Raw genomic sequence first — 18,663 nt, 5'->3', positions numbered from 1 at the left:
CAAACAAATATGAGCAAGAGCATCAAAGTGACAATTTCCTTATTCTCATAATTTCATGTTGTTGATATAGTACAAGAGCTCTGTCCACATTAAATTTTCGCGCCATAAGAAATTTTACCGCTGACTGCCATGAAAGCTGAAAAAAATCAATTTGAATTACAATTACATTTTTAACGCCAGATAAATAAAATACATGATTTATCTCTCTAAAAGTAAATGTTTAGGGTAAGTTGCTTTTATTTTAGAAGAAGTTTGTACGACACCTGTCATAACAAAGCTAAAATTAGGTATTGGATGTTTCTTGACTTGTATAAAATCAAAACAAAAAGAAAACATTTAATATCTCGTCTTTGATCATAAGCCTGCTTAATATTCAACACAATACCTGGGTACAACAAAACCAGATTTGTAAATAAATACATAATATATCCGTAAAACCCAGAGTTTTGTTTATTTAGAATTCTTGAAAGCTAACAATTTAAAATAACTTCCTACAAAACCTAATACGAAGCTCAATGGAAAAAAAAAAAATATTTTTACAGTTAAACTACCGCTATTTTTTGACAAATATCAAAAATAAATTATATTTCTAGAAGGAAGCTATGAAGTTTTAGCTTTCTTAAATTCGTTGATGTTTCTGAATGCACAAAACACCTAAATTTACGAGTTAATAGGTAATGCTTCACTTTTTAAATATTTATCACAAATATTAACTTATTAATCAAAACACTGTGCTGTTGTTAAAAAAAGCCACTGTAAAAAACTGAACATAAAAATGTTGTGTTACATAACTTTAGACATGATATATCACCATAATTGGTTGCAAATGATATTTCCCAGGATAATAAAAAAAAGTTGAACAATTTAATTAGGTATAAATAAATTTAATTGGTACCCAAAGTCTTATAACCACGTAGCTCACAACTTTTGGGTCCTTTTGATTAGTTTGTTTCAAAATTGGGGTGTTCAAACTTTCTAACCAATAAGTTAAATCTATAGAAAGGGTAATTTTGTTAATCATCAAATCAATAGGGGTTGCATATAAATTTCTTGTCCATTCCCTTATCCCTCAAAATCCCTGGATTTCACTATTTTAAAACAAAATAAAAGTAAATTGAAAGAAACCTAAATAATATCTAGTTACTATAGGTATGAATGATTATTCTTGAAAACTGGAGCTAAATGAAGAGATCAAAGATTTCATTAGTTTTAAAGAAATTGTCGAAAATAAAGTAAATTTTTAGTATCCTTGTTCGGGCTATTAATTTGCGTAATCGTGTTTTAAAACAACGAAAAATGTTCAAAGATTGCAAGAAAAAAAACCCAATGATGATTTTTAAGTTTTCTTTTTAAGTTAGGTAGGTATCCATTTAGAGAAATAGAGGGCACTGGACTGTTAATTACACTACACTAGTCCCAAATGTTTATATAATAACGTTTTCTTATTCGTTTGCTTTACAACTTTGGGGACTTCAGTAAATTTCATTGGTTGAGTGTTCAAGCGTTTTAACCACTAATTTTAATCTACAGACGGGATTATTTTGTGCATCATGATTGAGGAAGTACATCAATTGAATTTATTGGCCAGTGTCTTATCCCTACATAATTACCTCTTTCATATTATTAGCTGTCCTCCATTTATTAACATTTTCTAGAAATTTTTTAGTAGCTGCCTCCTCCTCTGCCGTTAGTTTGTGGGTGGGGGCACCTTTAGCATCCGCCCCTTCTATGGTTGTGGACATTGTATATTCTAGTTTTATTTTTGTGTGATGTTGTATTTTTTATAGTTGTAATTATCTGGGACACTTGTAGTCACGATTCCTATTTGTCATTGTTTAGCTCTGAAATAAAAATTAACACAGGTGATACCTAATTAGATAACTAGATAAAGAGTTACAGCTCAGAGATTTGACATGGCAGTTGCTTTAAAGAGGTACAATATGGAACTGTTAAGAAACGGTGGCGGAACCACCGAGAACTACCGTTACCCGCCGAATTGCTTTTGCCTTTTCTCGCCAAATTCAAATATAAGGAACATTAAAGTAATATATATAGAGTGATAAATAGTATTTGTAACCCTGTTCCTTTCTCAAAGGCCTTGTACCGTCTGTGGGTTGGGTCTTTCAAATCAGCTGAATCTTTCAAAAATGTAAATACAACCGGGTGCTGGCAAAAAAACAAAAAGCAAATTGTAAACTAATGTGAACACAAGGACGCCCAAGCTTTTTACTTTGAATAAGGGGTTCCATACGTTTAAGGGGAGTAATCTAACGTATTTTTTAAAAACTTGTGGGGTGTAAAATAAGAGATTTCAAAGTCTAAAGGGGTGAACACCCCTTTACCCCTTTTCTTGGACGTCTATGTATGAGCTGCAATGATATTTGCTTGCATTCATCCTAGTTAAATTCGTTCTGCATTGTCTAAATACTATTCAATTGTTAAAATATTTTGAAAAATATCTTCTGATCTCAAAAAACTGACAATAACCCAATTACTTAAAATAAGGACATAGTTAATTTGCCACCACCTGAGAGAGAGCTCAACCCTTTATGGAAAAATAATTGAAAACAACGTAAATTCAGGCAAAAAATAAATTTGGAAACATCTGCAATATATTAGTTCTACATTTGTTGCTAGATGTCACTAAAAACTTGATAATTTTGATTTGCAACAAAGTATTCACATCATTAGGAAAAATGTCTTATTAATCACAAATAACTAGGTTTAAAAATGCAGTATTGTAAATCGGAAAAGATGATTATAAATATAATTGTATAGTCAGGAGATTAGTTGTGAAAAAATGATAATGGAAGTTTTAAATACTTCTCTTAAGTTTAGACAGAAATGGCAATTTTACACAAAAATTGTCCCTTTCTTTTTCAAAAAGCAGAAGAAAGCATTAAACAGCTGAAATTAGAAAGCAAAGTTTAATGAAATTAATTTTCGTCTGCAACGCTCTAGGTCTTTGCAATTGGATATCAAATCGTAAGCTCTTTATACATCTATACTATAAATTTATTTAAGGAACAACAGGAAAGTGGAAGACTGATAATGCAGTAAAAGACAAGTGTGGTTTACTAGAAGTATGATGCCGTTCAATATATTTGCACTTGACACCTGCGTTATTTTTTAAAATATTGACGTGTTTGAAATATTACAAGTGTAAAGTGAAAATATGAAGGAAATTTTTATGAAACAAAAAAGTTCATCTCAGATGATTGAAAATTTTTTAAGTTGGCGAGAAAAGGCCAAAAAAAATCGGCGGGAAACGGCAGTTTTTGGTGGTTCCGCCACCGTTTCTTCACAGTTCCATACTGTACCTATATATATTATATATATATATATATATATATATATAACTGCTCAAATTAAACATATTGAATATCGATCCTTAATCATAAAATAGCAAAATTTATGTTTAGTTGTCCTCTAAGATCTCACAAACCAATCAAGTTTATCATTTAAGGAAACTTCACTTAGATTCTTGTATGCCTTAAGTATTTGGGGAATAAAGGGGAGGGGGGGGGGTAGGTTGTGCTAAAATTCCGTAAAGGTGTGACGTGAGTTTTAAGGCTTAAAAACGTATATTCCATATTGAAAAGAACTGTAGACGACAACAAAGAGAGGGGTAGGTTTCTGGTAGAATGATCCGTAAAGGTGTGTGTTTTAAGGCTTAAAAACGTAGTAGTAGAAAATAATATTCAGTAAATATGTGTATTCCTTATTGAAAAGAACTGTAGACAACAAATTTTTTTAAAGTTAACATAAATTTTATCGTTCTAACTTTACGGAATTTAAACACAACCTATATACCTTCCCCTTTAAGCTTTTTTTGTTAGCCACTCCCTGGCGCCCAAATACACCTCGATTACCTCTATATAGTCGATCACTTGATGCTAAGGACCGCAGCCAATATTCTCAATAAAAGTAATAATTGAGTTTAAAGTAAAATGGCTTCAAAGTTTATTTGCTGAATGAATAAGAAATCTCGATTCCAAGATATTTTCACCGGCCGGCAAAAACCAATAATTCCATTTTCATGAATGAAAAAATATTTTTACAACCATTTCATTTAAGATGAAAAATAAATAATGAGCGCATAAAAAACATACCTCTAGATCATTATAATATTAAAATATAACATATTTATATTCAAAATACAAAAGGTATTGTTCAAAACTCATAACACACAAAAAAAAATTTTATTAACAACATCGATCATCATTTTTTTCACCTATATCATTATTTATTTTTTTCATTATAATATAGAAATTCACTTTATATTAAATATGGTTATAAAAATACTTTTTTGTTGTAAAAATACATGGAGAATAACAAAAAACATATTATTATCAACATAAATTTTAATGTTTTAGTTGGTGCTCACAGATGTGATTCAACAGACTGAGCGCCATGTTTAATCAATTCATTCATTCTGAAATAGTAAATAATCAATAGAGTAGAGCTAAATAAACAATTTTTTAAAAATAAAAAAATCTCCGAATTTAAGAATCCGTTTAGTTTAATTTTGGAAGATTTTTCTTTTAAAAACTTTGGAAGATTTTTTTACTAAATAAAAAAGCAACTTTTTTTCCTCGCATTGTAATACTATGTTATTTATAGCGTCTGTTGTTGAGTACCTACGAATATTGATGAAGTTTGAAATGTCGTCGTTTTAATTAAAATTATTAAAGTCATAAACAATTAATAACAGATTATTAGAAAATAATTAATTTGAAATACGCCTTCTGAATCTGAATGGAACAGTTAAATATATCCCATAAATATTTGTTCGGTTCAATAACAAATAAACTACATAATATCTTAAAAAATCATTTTATGACAATTCTAATTATTCCTGGGTAGAAATATTTGGAGTGTCATTTCAATATCCTTTCTTTTAGAAACTTTCTTGTCTGCTATTCTGAATGTAAACCTAAACAAATGGACACTAATGTCGTTTTCAATCTCAAAGTAAAGACGACATTTTATTCGTACTATATTTGAACTACTTCTTCTTCTTCTTCTGAGGCGTTCTGTACCGATAGTACACTGCCTACTGCTCGTGCTTTAACGTCTTGTGTCTGGCCAGGTTTGCTACTGTGATCATCATCCCACAGATGTCACATCGGGATCTTCTGGATGGAGGTCTTGGTCCCGGTGGTGGGGGGTTCTGCCCCCCGCATGTTCTCCTGTGCCTTGCAAAGTTGCTGGTTGTGATCTCCCTTCTACAGTCTCCACATCTCCTCCTGTTTGGATCCTGTGAGTCTTCTCCCGAGCAACTTTTCTGGTGGTTTTTCAAATTTCCTTCTGCTTCAAACTCCTGGTTGCATAATTGACATTTGAATGTAACCTTGTTCTCAGATCTTTCATGTAGTCGTCTTCTGTGTGTAATAAGTCCAGCTTTGCTCTTGCAGATCTTTTCACAGCCTTCAAACTCGCATTTAAAACCTGGCATTTCATCAGGTTCTTCTGCTCTAGGGTTTCTCTCCATTCTACCATCTGTCCATGTCTTACCTCTGCTGTTTTCCCACTTCTCTAGGTGGTCCATCCTGGCCTTGACAATGGCTTTCCATCCTTTTCTGTCCTTGGTTAGTGTTCCAATATTGGTCCAGTCAATCTGTGCCTCTCTTAAGATGTTTTTCCAGTACAAGATAGTCTTTCTCTTCTTTCCTGGAACTTTCTCTCTGGTCTCTAGGTCTTCCATCCAACCTAGCACAACTGCTTTTACTGTTCTGTCGTCTTTGAGTCTCATTACATGACCTATTCTCTCCAGCACTCTTTTCTCTATCTTCCATCTCAAAGACTTCACTCCAAGGTCTTTCCTTACATCAAACATGTTTTTACCTTCCCGTTGCATCTGCATTAGGGGGGGGGGGGGCCTGTCCTTCTGCTCCATATCTGTCTGTACTTCTTGTCCATCATACTCTGTATCTTCTTGATCTCTCCTCCATGCCAGGTTCTTGCTTGGCAGTCAAACAGGACTGTGCTCTCCACACATGCTTCCACAATCTTAGCTTGACTCCTCTTGGACAACTTGCTACCTTTTAGTCTGTTTTTCACTTTCATCCAAGCTGCTCCTGCCCTTTTCATTCTCTGGCTTGTGTAATTTTTTTCTCCCATCCAACTTCCCAACATTCTGATTTTCTCACTCTCTTCTGTTCCAAAGTCTAGATGTTCTTCTTTGTCCTCATTGTTTCTCTCTTCAAATTTTGCCATTATTCGCTTTGTTTCATCTACTCCTTGTTGTAGTTCATTCTTCTTGCCAACTATCATCATATCATCCGCAAATAGTCCTTTATCGATCTTGATACGTTTGGCCTCTAAGTTAGGTTTTTCCCATCGACTTGTTCCTCACTGTGGGCTACAATTGAATCAAGAAAAAGTAAGTGCCGAGCCCTGGGACCTAGGTAGGGTGAAAATATACATAAATCCTTGATGAATCCATGTGGAGACAAAATATTTTAGCGTGGTCTTTTGGTTTTTTTCAATTTAAAGTTCTGAAAAAAAATTGAAAAAAATATGAAAATCTTGAATAAAAAACAAACAAAAATTGATTTGTAATATTTTTTTTTATTTAAAGATACAAACAACTTATATAAATACTATAAGCTTTAAAAAAATCACAATTTTCAAATTTAGACTTTCAATATAAAGATTTGTAGAAAAAACCTAACAACAAATTCTAACATATTTCTGATCAACATAGCAATAAAACGTCTTTTGAAAAATCTTTATCATCAAAAATAAATAGCACTTACTAAAGACTTTTTTTCATTTAAACTTATACTTTTCACATTATTTAACTTTAAAGATTGATTTTTTTCAAAAGAAAGGTTGCGTGATTTTTTTATTTATAATTAATTGCCTAATTTTGAGATTCAGATAAAAAACTTTATTACTTTATATTAATGGATAATCTTCTAGCAGCGGCTATGCCTCTAGAGGCATATGAGGCCCTTGGGTTGTTGGGGAAGTCGAACCCCCCTTACAATTACAGTTTTTTTAAATGAATAAGTCAAAAACATTTATTTTTGAGAGTTAATTCTCTTGGGATAGTGGTGGTACCCTTTCTTAAAACAGTTATAAACCTTACCAGGACATATGAAAAGCTACCATGTTAAGGAGAACCATAGTTCACAAAGACTCACATAGAACGTGTTACTTTATTATAAAGATACATATATACACAGAAACTCTACAATCAGAGTATGTCTGTTTGTTCATCCGTCTGCATAAAAACAATACAGAATATATTTATTTTGCTATAGTGGCTACGCCCTTAGAGGCCTTTAGGTGCACTTAAGAGGTCAAGAAGGGGTTGAATTCAACAACTATATTTTTATTTTAGGCTTAAAAAGAAAAAGTTTTTTTGTGTGTTGTGGTCCTTTTTTAAGGGGCGATTTCTCTTCTCTTTCTCAAAAAAAGTTATAAACCTTCCAAGGACCAATGAGAATCTACATAGTAAAGTAAAAAAAGAACCATATCAGTTCTTAAGCATCAGAAAGATGGAAAAACAGACATCAATCTATTTTGTATCATAAATAGTGCATTAAAGCAGGGAGAGAAATATCATCTGGAAAAAAAAAAAATTTTCCTATCGTTTAAAAGTTATATCCCTGTATAAAAAAGATAGGATGTCCGTGTTTTTTTTTCTGTCTGTGCCTGAAGTTCTTGCTAACCGCTGGACCAATTTGATTCTTCTTTATTGACCTATCTTTAAGACTGATAAAGGATCAACATTTTAAGGAGTAGTTTAGTGTCTATTAATCCTTATACAGGGTGTTTTTTTTTAATATTAATACTAAGACAAAAATATTACTTAACCCATTAGTGCCGAACCGGGTTTTAAAACCCGGTTCCAGAAAATGTAAAATGCATCATTCTCAGTATGAATCCACCCTCTACTACCCTGGCTTTCATTTCCCCCTGGAGCAGGTAGTTTTGCTTACTTCCATTTGCCGGTATAGATCAACAAAGTTTGAAAATCATGAAAATTCATAATACCCCATCTAACTTTTTTGTTTTTATAGTAAAGTCGCTGATTTTTTTTCGTTAAATCTAAAGTTTATTGACAAGTACATCTATTTGTGAATTCGTTTTATCTAAATTATTATTTTTAATATGATTTTTTTATCGTTTTTTTACGCCCTATATAAGCCCGGTTCGGCATTTCCATTTGGTACCCGGCATTTCCATTTTTTACCCGAAATCGCCGGCTAAACACTAAATTTGAAATAAATTGCTTTGTATTATACTTGTAGCTCTATAGATTACATGAGGTTGTGTAGTTTTCAATTACGGATCGTATCAAAGTTCTAAAAAGTGTTCATCTCACTTTTGGCGTTCAAAAATTACATTTTTCGATTTTTGGTCAAAATAACCGGGTTTTTACAGGAAAACCGTTTTGTAACGCCAGGGGAAAGCACCAAAAACGGGTAATAATGCCTGGTTGGTATTTATGGCCGAGCCGAACTGGGTTTTTTTGCAACTTTCCTGTGCACGCCACTAGAGCAAAACAAAAAAATACGAATTCTGTTTTGACCATTATAAAGCTTCCCTGAAACTTTCAGCTCGATCGGCCCATAAAAGTGGCGCTCGGCACTAATGGGTTAATTTAACTCACTTGCCATTGACAGAAGTTAATGATCTATATCTTATTTTCTTCATTGGGTTGGGGAGTTTTGTATAAGAAAAAAATACTTAAGGGCGAATATAGTTTCAATATGATATGAGCTTATATGAAAGGTGCCATTACATACTTTTAAAATATCTATGTTAAATTTAAAAAATCAAAAAAATCCTTAAGTAGATTTTGCAATTTTTGCTTTTACTTCAACATATGATAAATGAGAAAGTCAACAAAATCGTTTATTTTACCCCTTTACAAGACTTTTTTTGACTAGTTTTCTTAAGTTTAATTGATTATTACATTGGCATGCATCTTAATTGATAATTAAAGTGTTTATTTTTTTTATATTATATACTATTTTATTGATTTTTTAAAAAGCATAAAATAATTTGCGTCAATTTGCGTCTGGAGTAATCGCCGGCTAAACACTAAATTTGAAATAAATTGCTTTGTATTATACTTGTAGCTCTATAGATTACATGAGGTTGTGTAGTTTTCAATTACGGATCGTATCAAAGTTCTAAAAAGTGTTCATCTCACTTTTGGCGTTCAAAAATTACATTTTTCGATTTTTGGTCAAAATAACCGGGTTTTTACAGGAAAACCGTTTTGTAACGCCAGGGGAAAGCACCAAAAACGGGTAATAATGCCTGGTTGGTATTTATGGCCGAGCCGAACCGGGTTTTTTTGCAACTTTCCTGTGCACGCCACTAGAGCAAAACAAAAAAATACGAATTCTGTTTTGACCATTATAAAGCTTCCCTGAAACTTTCAGCTCGATCGGCCCATAAAAGTGGCGCTCGGCACTAATGGGTTAATTTAACTCACTTGCCATTGACAGAAGTTAATGATCTATATCTTATTTTCTTCATTGGGTTGGGGAGTTTTGTATAAGAAAAAAATACTTAAGGGCGAATATAGTTTCAATATGATATGAGCTTATATGAAAGGTGCCATTACATACTTTTAAAATATCTATGTTAAATTTAAAAAATCAAAAAAATCCTTAAGTAGATTTTGCAATTTTTGCTTTTACTTCAACATATGATAAATGAGAAAGTCAACAAAATCGTTTATTTTACCCCTTTACAAGACTTTTTTTGACTAGTTTTCTTAAGTTTAATTGATTATTACATTGGCATGCATCTTAATTGATAATTAAAGTGTTTATTTTTTTATATTATATACTATTTTATTGATTTTTTAAAAAGCATAAAATAATTTGCGTCAATTTGCGTCCGGAGTAATTACTAGGGTAAACAATACGTTTTAAAGTTTTTTTTTCTATATAAAGATCAATGATTAATTCTTGATGATATAATTACCCTAGTACGCATTTTTCAACACACACACACAAACGCACCGATTTCCAGATTTTCTCCAGAAAAAAATATAAGAAAAAAAACACTATTCACCTATTATTTTTGTCCTCTTTAAATTAATTATAACAATTACCATATAATTTTTATACTTACATGAAATAAAATTTCTCCTGTAAAGGTTTTTTTTAAAATAAAATTCATATATTTTACACTTTGTTGGGGAATATTGTCAAGGAAGAAACAATCCACAATACAAAAAAATAGATTGATAACTGGTTTCCACTTTTATTACGACTATCATTTAAGGAAAGCTTTTTAATTCAACCTTAAACCGAAGCCTTGTGTGATGCTAGGGTGTTTGGAGTTCTTAGGGAACCACACTTATTACATAAATTTATCCTGAGAATGTTCAGGTTTTAAGCTATAACAGACTTATACATTTGGATATGTCAATATCTTAAAGTTACTTATAATCTATGGAATTGCACGGTTTTTTTGAGCCCATATTATATTCAACCTATATTCGCCCTTTAGGGATTTTCAACATATTATGCCTTAAAAACCGGTTTTTCCAAAATACATATTATTGGAAGATTTTTGGATAATGACAAAGAAGTTGTATCAACTTTTTTGCTTTTTATTTAAGATAGCTAGCCGGTCCTTTCAGTAAGTAGTAGATGTAAAATTTTTCATAGAATTCAGATATGCAATCGGTTTTTTTGTAGACCTCTTATTTTTTAAGTAATTTAAGTTTTTTAAAAAAATAATTAAGTCGGTTTTAAGGTACTAAAACGCAACAAAATAAAAGAAGAAAATAGCCAGTATAAACAAAAATAGTAAGATCTTTAATTTGACACCTTACTTTTAAAATTCTGTTGAGTAATTGTTGAAAAAATCTATTTTTTTAACCTCGGTTTAATCAAAACATTAAACCTAAATATTTTCTCATACAGACATAAAAAATATGGGTTCATATATACCATTAGAATGAGAAAAATAATATGAATTCATTGTAAGCAAAATTGAAAAAGTTTAAAAAAATTGTAATAAAAAATAGAAAAAATAAAAAAGTTATTTTAAGAATTGTAACTACTAATCTAGCCAATCACAAATCGCAAAAATTGACGAATCGGGAAGCTTAATCTATAAAATTAACCTATAGAATTGCCAGAAAAAAAGGAGAACGTTCATACAATATATACAATAGATACTACAATAAATATAGTGATATTAAAGAACATGTAAAGAATGAAAAATTATGAACAAATATGCATCAGTCTGTTTATAAACTTCAAAACAATGCAGTTAAAAATACATTATTGTTTCTTGTGTTTAAAAAATATCTGCTACATTGCATTGTCTTTTGTTTAGGTTTTTTTCAGGTTTGGTTTAAGCTAACCCTTTAAAGCCGAAAATTATGATTCTTAAAATAAACTTATTTTTTTTATTATAGTTTTATAAAACTTTTTCAATTTTGCTTAGAATAGATTTGTAATATTTTTCTGATTCTAAAGGTATATATGAACCCATGTTTTTTATGTCTGTTTAAGAAAATATTTAGGTCTAAAGTTTTTATTAAACCGAGGTTAAAAAAATAGATTTTTTCAATAATTACTCAACAGAATTTTAAAAGTAAGGTGTCAAATTAAAGATCTTACTATTTTTGTTCATACTGGCCATTTTCTTCTTTTATTTTGTTGCGTTTTAGTACCTTAAAACCGACTTAATTATTTTTTTTAAAAACTTAAATTACTTAAAAAATAAGAGGTCTACAAAAAAACCGATTGCATATCTGAATTCTATGAAAAATTTTACATCTACTACTTACTGAAAGGACCGGCTAGCTATCTTAAATAAAAAGCAAAAAAGTTGATACAACTTCTTTAAAGGTTGTGCAAAAATGCATACATTTTTAAAATTTAAATTGCGCAGCTTGTGTTAATAGTAGAAAAATGTTATGCATACCGTTAGAATCGTCATAAACACAGGTTTTTAGATATTAAAGAACTATTCCTGTGGTACGCATAGTTCAGGAGCTACGTGGTAAAATGTCCCAACTGACTTAACACTTTTCAACCTTTCTCACATTTTCCAACATAGCTTCTATACTACAAATAGCATAGGTATGAAACATATATTTCCAAAAACTGGAGTATATGACGATTCTAACGGTATGCATAACATTTTTCTACTATTAACACAAGCTGCGCAATTTGAATTTTAAAAATGTATGCATTTTTGCACACCCTTTAAATTTGTCATGATCCAAAAATCTTTCAAACATAGGTACTTTGGAAAAACCGGTTTTTATGGCATAATTTGTTGAAAATCCCTAAGTATTTTTTTTCTTATACAAAACTCCCCAACCCAATGAAGAAATTAAGATATAGATCATTAACTTCTGTCAATGACAAGTGGGTTAAATTAAGTAATATTTTTGTCTTATTAAAAAAAAACCTGTATAAAAGTAACAGTTTCTGTGTCTGTCTGTTTGTGTGTGTGTGTGTGAGGGTGTCTGTCAGTACGGAAGATTCTTTGTAACCGCTTAACTGATATAGTTCTTATTGGTTCAAGATTTTCATGGTCCTGAGAAGTTTTGAGTTTAGAAAAAATTAGTTCCTACCCAACATTTAAAAAAATTTTTTTTCTTTTACATACTAAAACTGAAAGTAGGGGAGGGGTCAACTTCCCCCCACTTATCAAGGGCCCCTAGATGCCTCTAGGGGCAAAACCGCTAGTGATAAAATAATTTTTATCTTGAATTATGATTAAATTGTTCTTTTTCCATTTAATAAAATAGAATTGTAATTATCAACCTCAAAGAATATCCAGAATTAGGTAATTGGATTTAACAAGGGAAAAAGACAACATCCATAATTAGTGAAGCTCTTAAGTTTGAAAGAATACAAATAAAGAAAATAGCAAGTGTAACATACAGATACAAAAATATATTAATCAGAGCGAGATGGGACAATGGGCTGTTTAGGGTTATCCATGTATCATATTTGGGAATGTAAATCAATTTAGCAGTCATTGTCTTATCCCTTTAGATCCCTGAATAGTAATTAACAATGATCAATGGTTCTTTTTTTCTATGTAGCTTCTCATTGGTTCTTGAAAGGTTTATAACTTATTTTGGGAGGGTACCTCCACCATCCTAGGAGAAATCAACCCCTAAAAAAGGACCCCATTTCACACACAAAAAATAACTTTTTCTTTTTAAGTCTAAAATAAAAATCTAGTTGTAGAATTCAACCACTTCTTCCTCTCTCAAGTGCCCCTAAAGGCCTGTACCAAATAAATATATTCTGTAATGTTTTTATACAGACGGATGAACAAACAGACATACTCTGATTGTAGAGTTTCTGTGTATATATGTATCTTTATCATAAAGTAACACGTGCTATGTGAGTCTTTGTGCACCAAGGGATCTCACTAACCACTGAACCAATATGGTTCTCCTTTACATGGTAGCTTCTTATATGTCCTGGTAAGGTTTATTACTATTTTGGGGAAGGGTACCATCACTATCCCAAGAGAATCAACTCTCCTAAATAAATGTTTTTAACTTTTTCATTAAAAAAACTGTAATTGTAAGGGGGGGTTCGTCTTACCCCCCAACCTAAGGGTCCCTATATGCCTCTAGAGGCGTAGCCGCTGCTAGTAGAGTATCCAATGATATAAAGCTATAAGGTTTTTTATCTGAATCTCAAAATTAGGCAATTAATTATGAAGAAAAAAATCACGCAACCTTTCTTTTGAAAAAAATCAATCTTTAAAGTTAATTAATGTGAAAAGTATAAGTTTAAATGAAAAAAAGTCTTTAGTAAGTGCTATTTATTTTTGATGATAAAGATTTTTCAAAAGACGTTTTATTGCTATGTTGATCAGAAATATGTTAGAATTTGTTGTTAGGTTTTTTCTACAAATCTTTATATTGAAAGTCTAAATTTGAAAATTGTGATTTTTTTAAAGCTTATAGTATTTATATAAGTTGTTTGTATCTTTAAATAAAAAAAAATATTAAAAATTATTTTTTGTTTGTTTTTTATTAAAGATTTTCATATTTTTTTCAATTTTTTTTCAGAACTTTAAATTGAAAAAAAATCAAAAGACCCCGCTAAAATATTTTGTCTCTACCTGGAATCATCAAGGATTTATGTATATTTTCACCCTACATAGGTCCCAGGGCTCGGCACTTACTTTTGTCTTGATTCAATTGTAGCCCACAGTGTCCTGGGAAGCAGCTTCCAGGTACAAATTTAAAGTTTAAACCGTAGTCCATGTCTGTCTTTTCTGCTTTGCGTTTCCTGGACTTAGCAGCCAGTCTCATCACTGCTTGGTGAAAAATGTTGAAAAGTGGCGGGGAAGAGGGGCACCCTTCCCTTAGTCCTCTTTCTGGCACCCACGATTCACTTTCACCTGATCTGCTCTTGATTCTGTACTCTGTACACTCACGTAGGTCTTGTAAAATTCTCAAAAATCTCTCTCCAATTTCATACTTTTTCAGGATTTGCCAGAGTGCTGGCTTATTAACCCTGGGGTAAGCTTTCCGGAGGTCCAAAAGTCTGGCAGCAGGTCTCTCACCTTCAGGTATAGTTTCTCCTGCCTTCTCTGCTCGCTTGAACAGGTCTCTGGTGTCCTCCTGAATCCTTACCATGATCTGTGTCACCTCAGCTGTAGATCTTTTCTTTCTGAATCCTGCCTGGTCGTCGTCTAACAATTTCCTGTCTTCTGCCCATATCCTTAATCTGCTAGCAGCTATTCTGGCGATTATTCTGGATCCCTTTGCTAGTAAGCATACTCCTCTGTAGTTGTTGACGTTGTTTTTGTCACCCTTCTTAAACAGTGGAATCACTTGTCCAATCTTTAGTGAGTCGTCCCATTCCTCCTGTCCCTTCTCCCACATGTCCTGAATCATTGTGACTAGTTTATCTATAAGCTCTGGTCCTCCATTTAACAGGTATATCAGTCTGACTCCGTCTTTTCCTGGTGCTGATTCTCTCATCTCTTTCATTTGTTTCAGTATCTCTTCTCTTGATGGTGTTGTGTTTAGTATTTTAGCATATTCTCTGGCTTCCTCTGTGTTACTGATGTCATCAATGAGATTTATTATGTCCTCTATATCCTCTGGATTGTTTTCGAATCTGTCCTTTGAGATAGCTTGGAAATGTGTTTTAAATTCCTCTGTTGTGATATTTGTAGTCTCTGGTGCTCTGGTGATACCTCTTGAGCATAGTTTTTTAAGATGTTTATAGACTGTTCCTTGATCTCCTCTCTCTCCAGCATCTCTGCAGTCGTTTAGTATCTCTTCCCACCACTCTTTCTCCCATCTAGCTGTTTTCTGTTTCAAGTCCTTTCTGGCTTCTTTAAGTTCTTCTCTCACTGGCTGTCTTGCTAATTCTATTCTGTCTTTTTCTCTCCTAGTTGTTGCTGCTCTTATGTCGGACGTCAGTTGGTTTCTTCTCTGTACTGCTCTTGTAATTCTTTGTCTCATTCTCTCAATCTCTTCATCTCTGCCAATCATCCATGGATTTTCTACTCTTTTCTCTTCTGTCCCACAAGTTTCTGCTGCTGCCTCTGTAGTAACTCTGGCTATTTCCTCCCATCCTACTCCTTCAGTCCTTCTTCTCTCAATGACCTCCATATTTTCCAGCTTCTCTTCCACTTTTTGTCTGTATGTTGTAGCATGTTCAGCTATTCTTAGTTTTTCCCATTGCACTCTTGGAACCTTCTTCTCCTGTCTCCTGGGAATATTTGGTTTGTTCTTAAAGTGTTCACGAAGCTGGGAAAAAGTTGATATATGTCACTGATTAATGTTTTTTAAGAGTACTATTTTGAGAATTAAGTCTTAAATACTTCCCATTTAAAAATAAATCAAACTTTAAAAAAACGAATTTTTTCCCTTGAAAACATCGTTGTATTTTGAGTTTTATTGTACATATCTTAAAACCTTTAAAAATCGACAAATAACAATCTTTTTGTTGAAGTTTACTTGCAAATTTAGAGTAGAATAAATTCTTTTGTTACATACATATAAAACTAACCAAAAAAGTTTGTAATTTCTTTTTACGGGGAGATTAAACGATTTATACCGATAATCGAAAATATATTACCATATATGGGTATAAGGTCAGCTGATTTTTTGTTGGTATAAATGGTACCAACGGATTTTGTTAAGTTGAAGTATGGAAACCAAACATTACTGAATATTGTAAAAGTCGCAGTCCCTTCAGTGTATTTTAAGTTGTAAGTTTGGACCAGTACGGGAAAATTTCAATAGCTATAAAAAGTAAATAATTTTATTCCCATAACTGAAAAAACCTGTTATTTTATTTCAATTTTTGTATAGGTTTATTGCTTACTGACTTGATTTATTACCTCAGGAACCATCTTTACATTGTGTTTAGGATTAAGATAAAAGCCTTGCTTTAATTAATGTACATCTATAAATAACAGATTAATATTAAAAGAATATAATTTGTGTGCTATTTATCTTATTCCATGTTTTGAAGTATTAAACAATCAAGTTCTGTGGAGTCCTTATGTATGTTTGTGTGTGTGTGTGTGTGTATTTGATTTAACCTGGCTGTACTTAGAAAACGCTTATAGCAAAATTAATTCATATTTTAAAGATTGTTTCTTTTAAATATCTTTTATAGATTTTAGTTAATTAATCAAATATAATTTAAGCAAGAATTTTACCCCAAAATAAAAAAACCATGATATCTAAAAACTTTCTCAATCTATAGTAAAAACTTTAAAATCCCCCAATTATGTGGGGGCCTAATCGTATTTTTAGCTCTGCAGTATGATGAAGCTTTTTTAGCAAGTAGTAAATATTGAGATAGGATGAGGGTGCTATCGACAACTATAGATAAGGAGGGGGGATGGAGAATGGAAGAGGGAAACATGAATGGCTTATGAAAGTGAGTGAGTGTGTGTGTGTGTGTGTGTGTGTGTGTGTATAATACAGGTATTTAATTAAATTCGACACATTACGAGATTATTTTACGATGATAAAATGCTTATTTTTATGTAAATATTATATAAAGACTGCTATATTTTATGCTGAATATGTGCAGCAAATAATATTTGTTTATTCTATTTAAACATTTCAATTCTTAAATATCATTCTTTCTACAGATTTAAACAATTTTTCTTTTGTCACTATACCTGCATAAACAAAGCGGTATTTGGTTAATGATTTTATAAAATAAACCAAACTTTTTCATTACATTTTAGAGAAAGTTCAAAGATAAATATTAATAGAGATATATTACAAAAATATTAAGTATCAATTTTTTTGTTTTTATCTGCAAGCAAAGAAATGGCTTATTTTCTCTTAGTTTAATTCTTGCTCAGATTTTAACATTATTTTCATGTGGAAATACTCTCGGCATTTTAAACTGATTTTTTTCTAACTTAATTGAACTTTTAAGGCATAATTCTTTGAAAATTACTTAAAATATAAAAAAAGGTAAACAAAAATGCATTTTGAAAAATTAAATTCGCGATCACTTTAAGCTCTATTTTCATCTTCTTTGGTTTATGATCCGACAGTGATGCTTCCAACACTGTATGCACCTTTCTGACTAGTTTATGTCTTTGTACGTTTTTCATTATAAATCCGTCCAGCTCATACCATCTTCCAAGGGCGTTGTTGAACCATGTCCCTCTTCTTTTATGGTTGTAGTAACTATTCACATAGCACAAGTTGTTGTCCTCTAGCCACCCCAATAATTCTAGTCCTTGTTGGTTGGTTGTCCTTATCCCAAAAATGCCACATATGCCCTCCTGGTCCTCGTTTCTACCAATATGTGCGTTGAAGTCTCCCCCGATAATCAGTATGTCGTCTTTCTTTGCCCATTCTGCATGTTCCTTCAGATTTTCCCTTGCTTGTTCTATTTCTTCTTCATTTCTCCCATTCCACACTGGCATATACGTGGATGTTAATGAGAAACCAAGTGTTTTCACCGAAATAGATCTTTCACTTGTCTTGATCTTCTGGCCCTGTTCACACCAAGATCTCAATGCTTGACATCTTAAAAGAATCCCTGCTCTCTGTGTGTATGTCACTGCTATCTGGTTGTCTCCATCTCCTAACCATACTGTTCCTGTCCCTGTTGCCAAGACCTCTGATAACAATACTGTATCCCAATCCTGTTTGGTTGCATATTCAGCAACTGATTTAAGTTTCCTCTTGTTAAATATCCCTAGAGACATTCTCTGAACATTCCAAGTTACAATGTCAAATAGCTTCTTTTCTGTGTCTCTCCTTTCTTCTGCTCGTCTCTCTCTCTTTTCTCGTCTCCTCTCTTTTCTTCTGTTTCTCCTTGCTTCCCTCCCTTCCTCTGTCTTGTCCCTCGGTCCCAAGTTACTCTCAATTGTCTGGAGTCTGTACTTAATTTCTACCACCAATCTCCTCTCCTCCTCTGTTATTGCACTAACAGTGTCCGGCCTACATGTTTTTAAGAAGAGAGAGATCTCTGCTACTGATTTCCCCCTCCGTTGCCAAAAAAAGACTGCTGCAGGTTCCAGGTTGCCCTGTACATTCCAGTTTTGTCCTCTCTGGCCTCCTGGTCTGTTTGCCATCCGGATGGATGTTCCCACTTGGACCACTGGGAGGTCCGACCATACCCCAAGCATGCTTTTCATCTATCACATCACCATCCTTCAGAAATTTTTAAAATTGTACCTTTCACACAA

General features: G+C 32.3%; 2 protein-coding genes across 5 annotated transcripts in view; both read right to left on the bottom strand.

Moving 5' to 3' along the window:
* The window catches only part of Ptpmeg2 (Protein tyrosine phosphatase Meg2), a 41,655-nt gene extending 39,808 nt beyond the window's left edge, over positions 1-1,847 (bottom strand). For all 4 annotated transcript variants that reach the window (XR_013881357.1, XR_013881358.1, XM_080167697.1 and 1 more), the window contains exons 1-2: positions 1,611-1,847; positions 41-136 (exon numbers count right to left, since the gene is read on the bottom strand). Coding sequence is in view for 2 of the 4 variants with exons in the window: in XM_080167697.1 (XP_080023823.1) it covers positions 41-136; positions 1,611-1,742 (228 nt within the window). In the remaining 2 variants the exon portion in view is untranslated. The remainder of the gene's footprint in view (positions 1-40; positions 137-1,610) is intronic.
* Positions 1,848-5,056: 3,209 nt separating this feature from the next.
* On the bottom strand, positions 5,057-18,603 carry LOC145324415 (uncharacterized). The gene is made up of 4 exons (XM_080167005.1): positions 17,476-18,603; positions 14,230-15,739; positions 5,912-6,269; positions 5,057-5,825 (listed from the first exon to the last, which is right to left on the bottom strand). The coding sequence occupies exons 1-4, from the start codon at positions 18,601-18,603 to the stop codon at positions 5,057-5,059; spliced, it is 3,765 nt and encodes a 1,254-aa protein (XP_080023131.1).
* Between the last annotated feature and the right edge of the window lie 60 nt (positions 18,604-18,663).

The sequence above is a fragment of the Acartia tonsa genome, chromosome 7, assembly GCF_053477335.1.
Source record: "Acartia tonsa isolate MP-2025a chromosome 7, ASM5347733v1, whole genome shotgun sequence".
Taxonomy (NCBI): domain Eukaryota; kingdom Metazoa; phylum Arthropoda; class Copepoda; order Calanoida; family Acartiidae; genus Acartia; species Acartia tonsa.
Note: the sequence above shows the minus strand (reverse complement) of the source record. Positions and strands in the feature narration are given on the sequence as shown.

Coding starts and splice junctions, on each gene's coding strand:
- LOC145324415 (XM_080167005.1), bottom strand. CDS start 18,603: ATGCTTGGGGTATGGTCGGACCTCCCAGTGGTCCAAGTGGGAACATCC. Junction 15,740..17,475: donor AGATGAAAATAGAGCTTAAA/GTGATCGCGAAT, acceptor ACTTTTTCCCAG/CTTCGTGAACACTTTAAGAA. Junction 5,826..5,911: donor CAGAGTATGATGGACAAGAA/GTACAGACAGAT, acceptor GTTTGATGTAAG/GAAAGACCTTGGAGTGAAGT.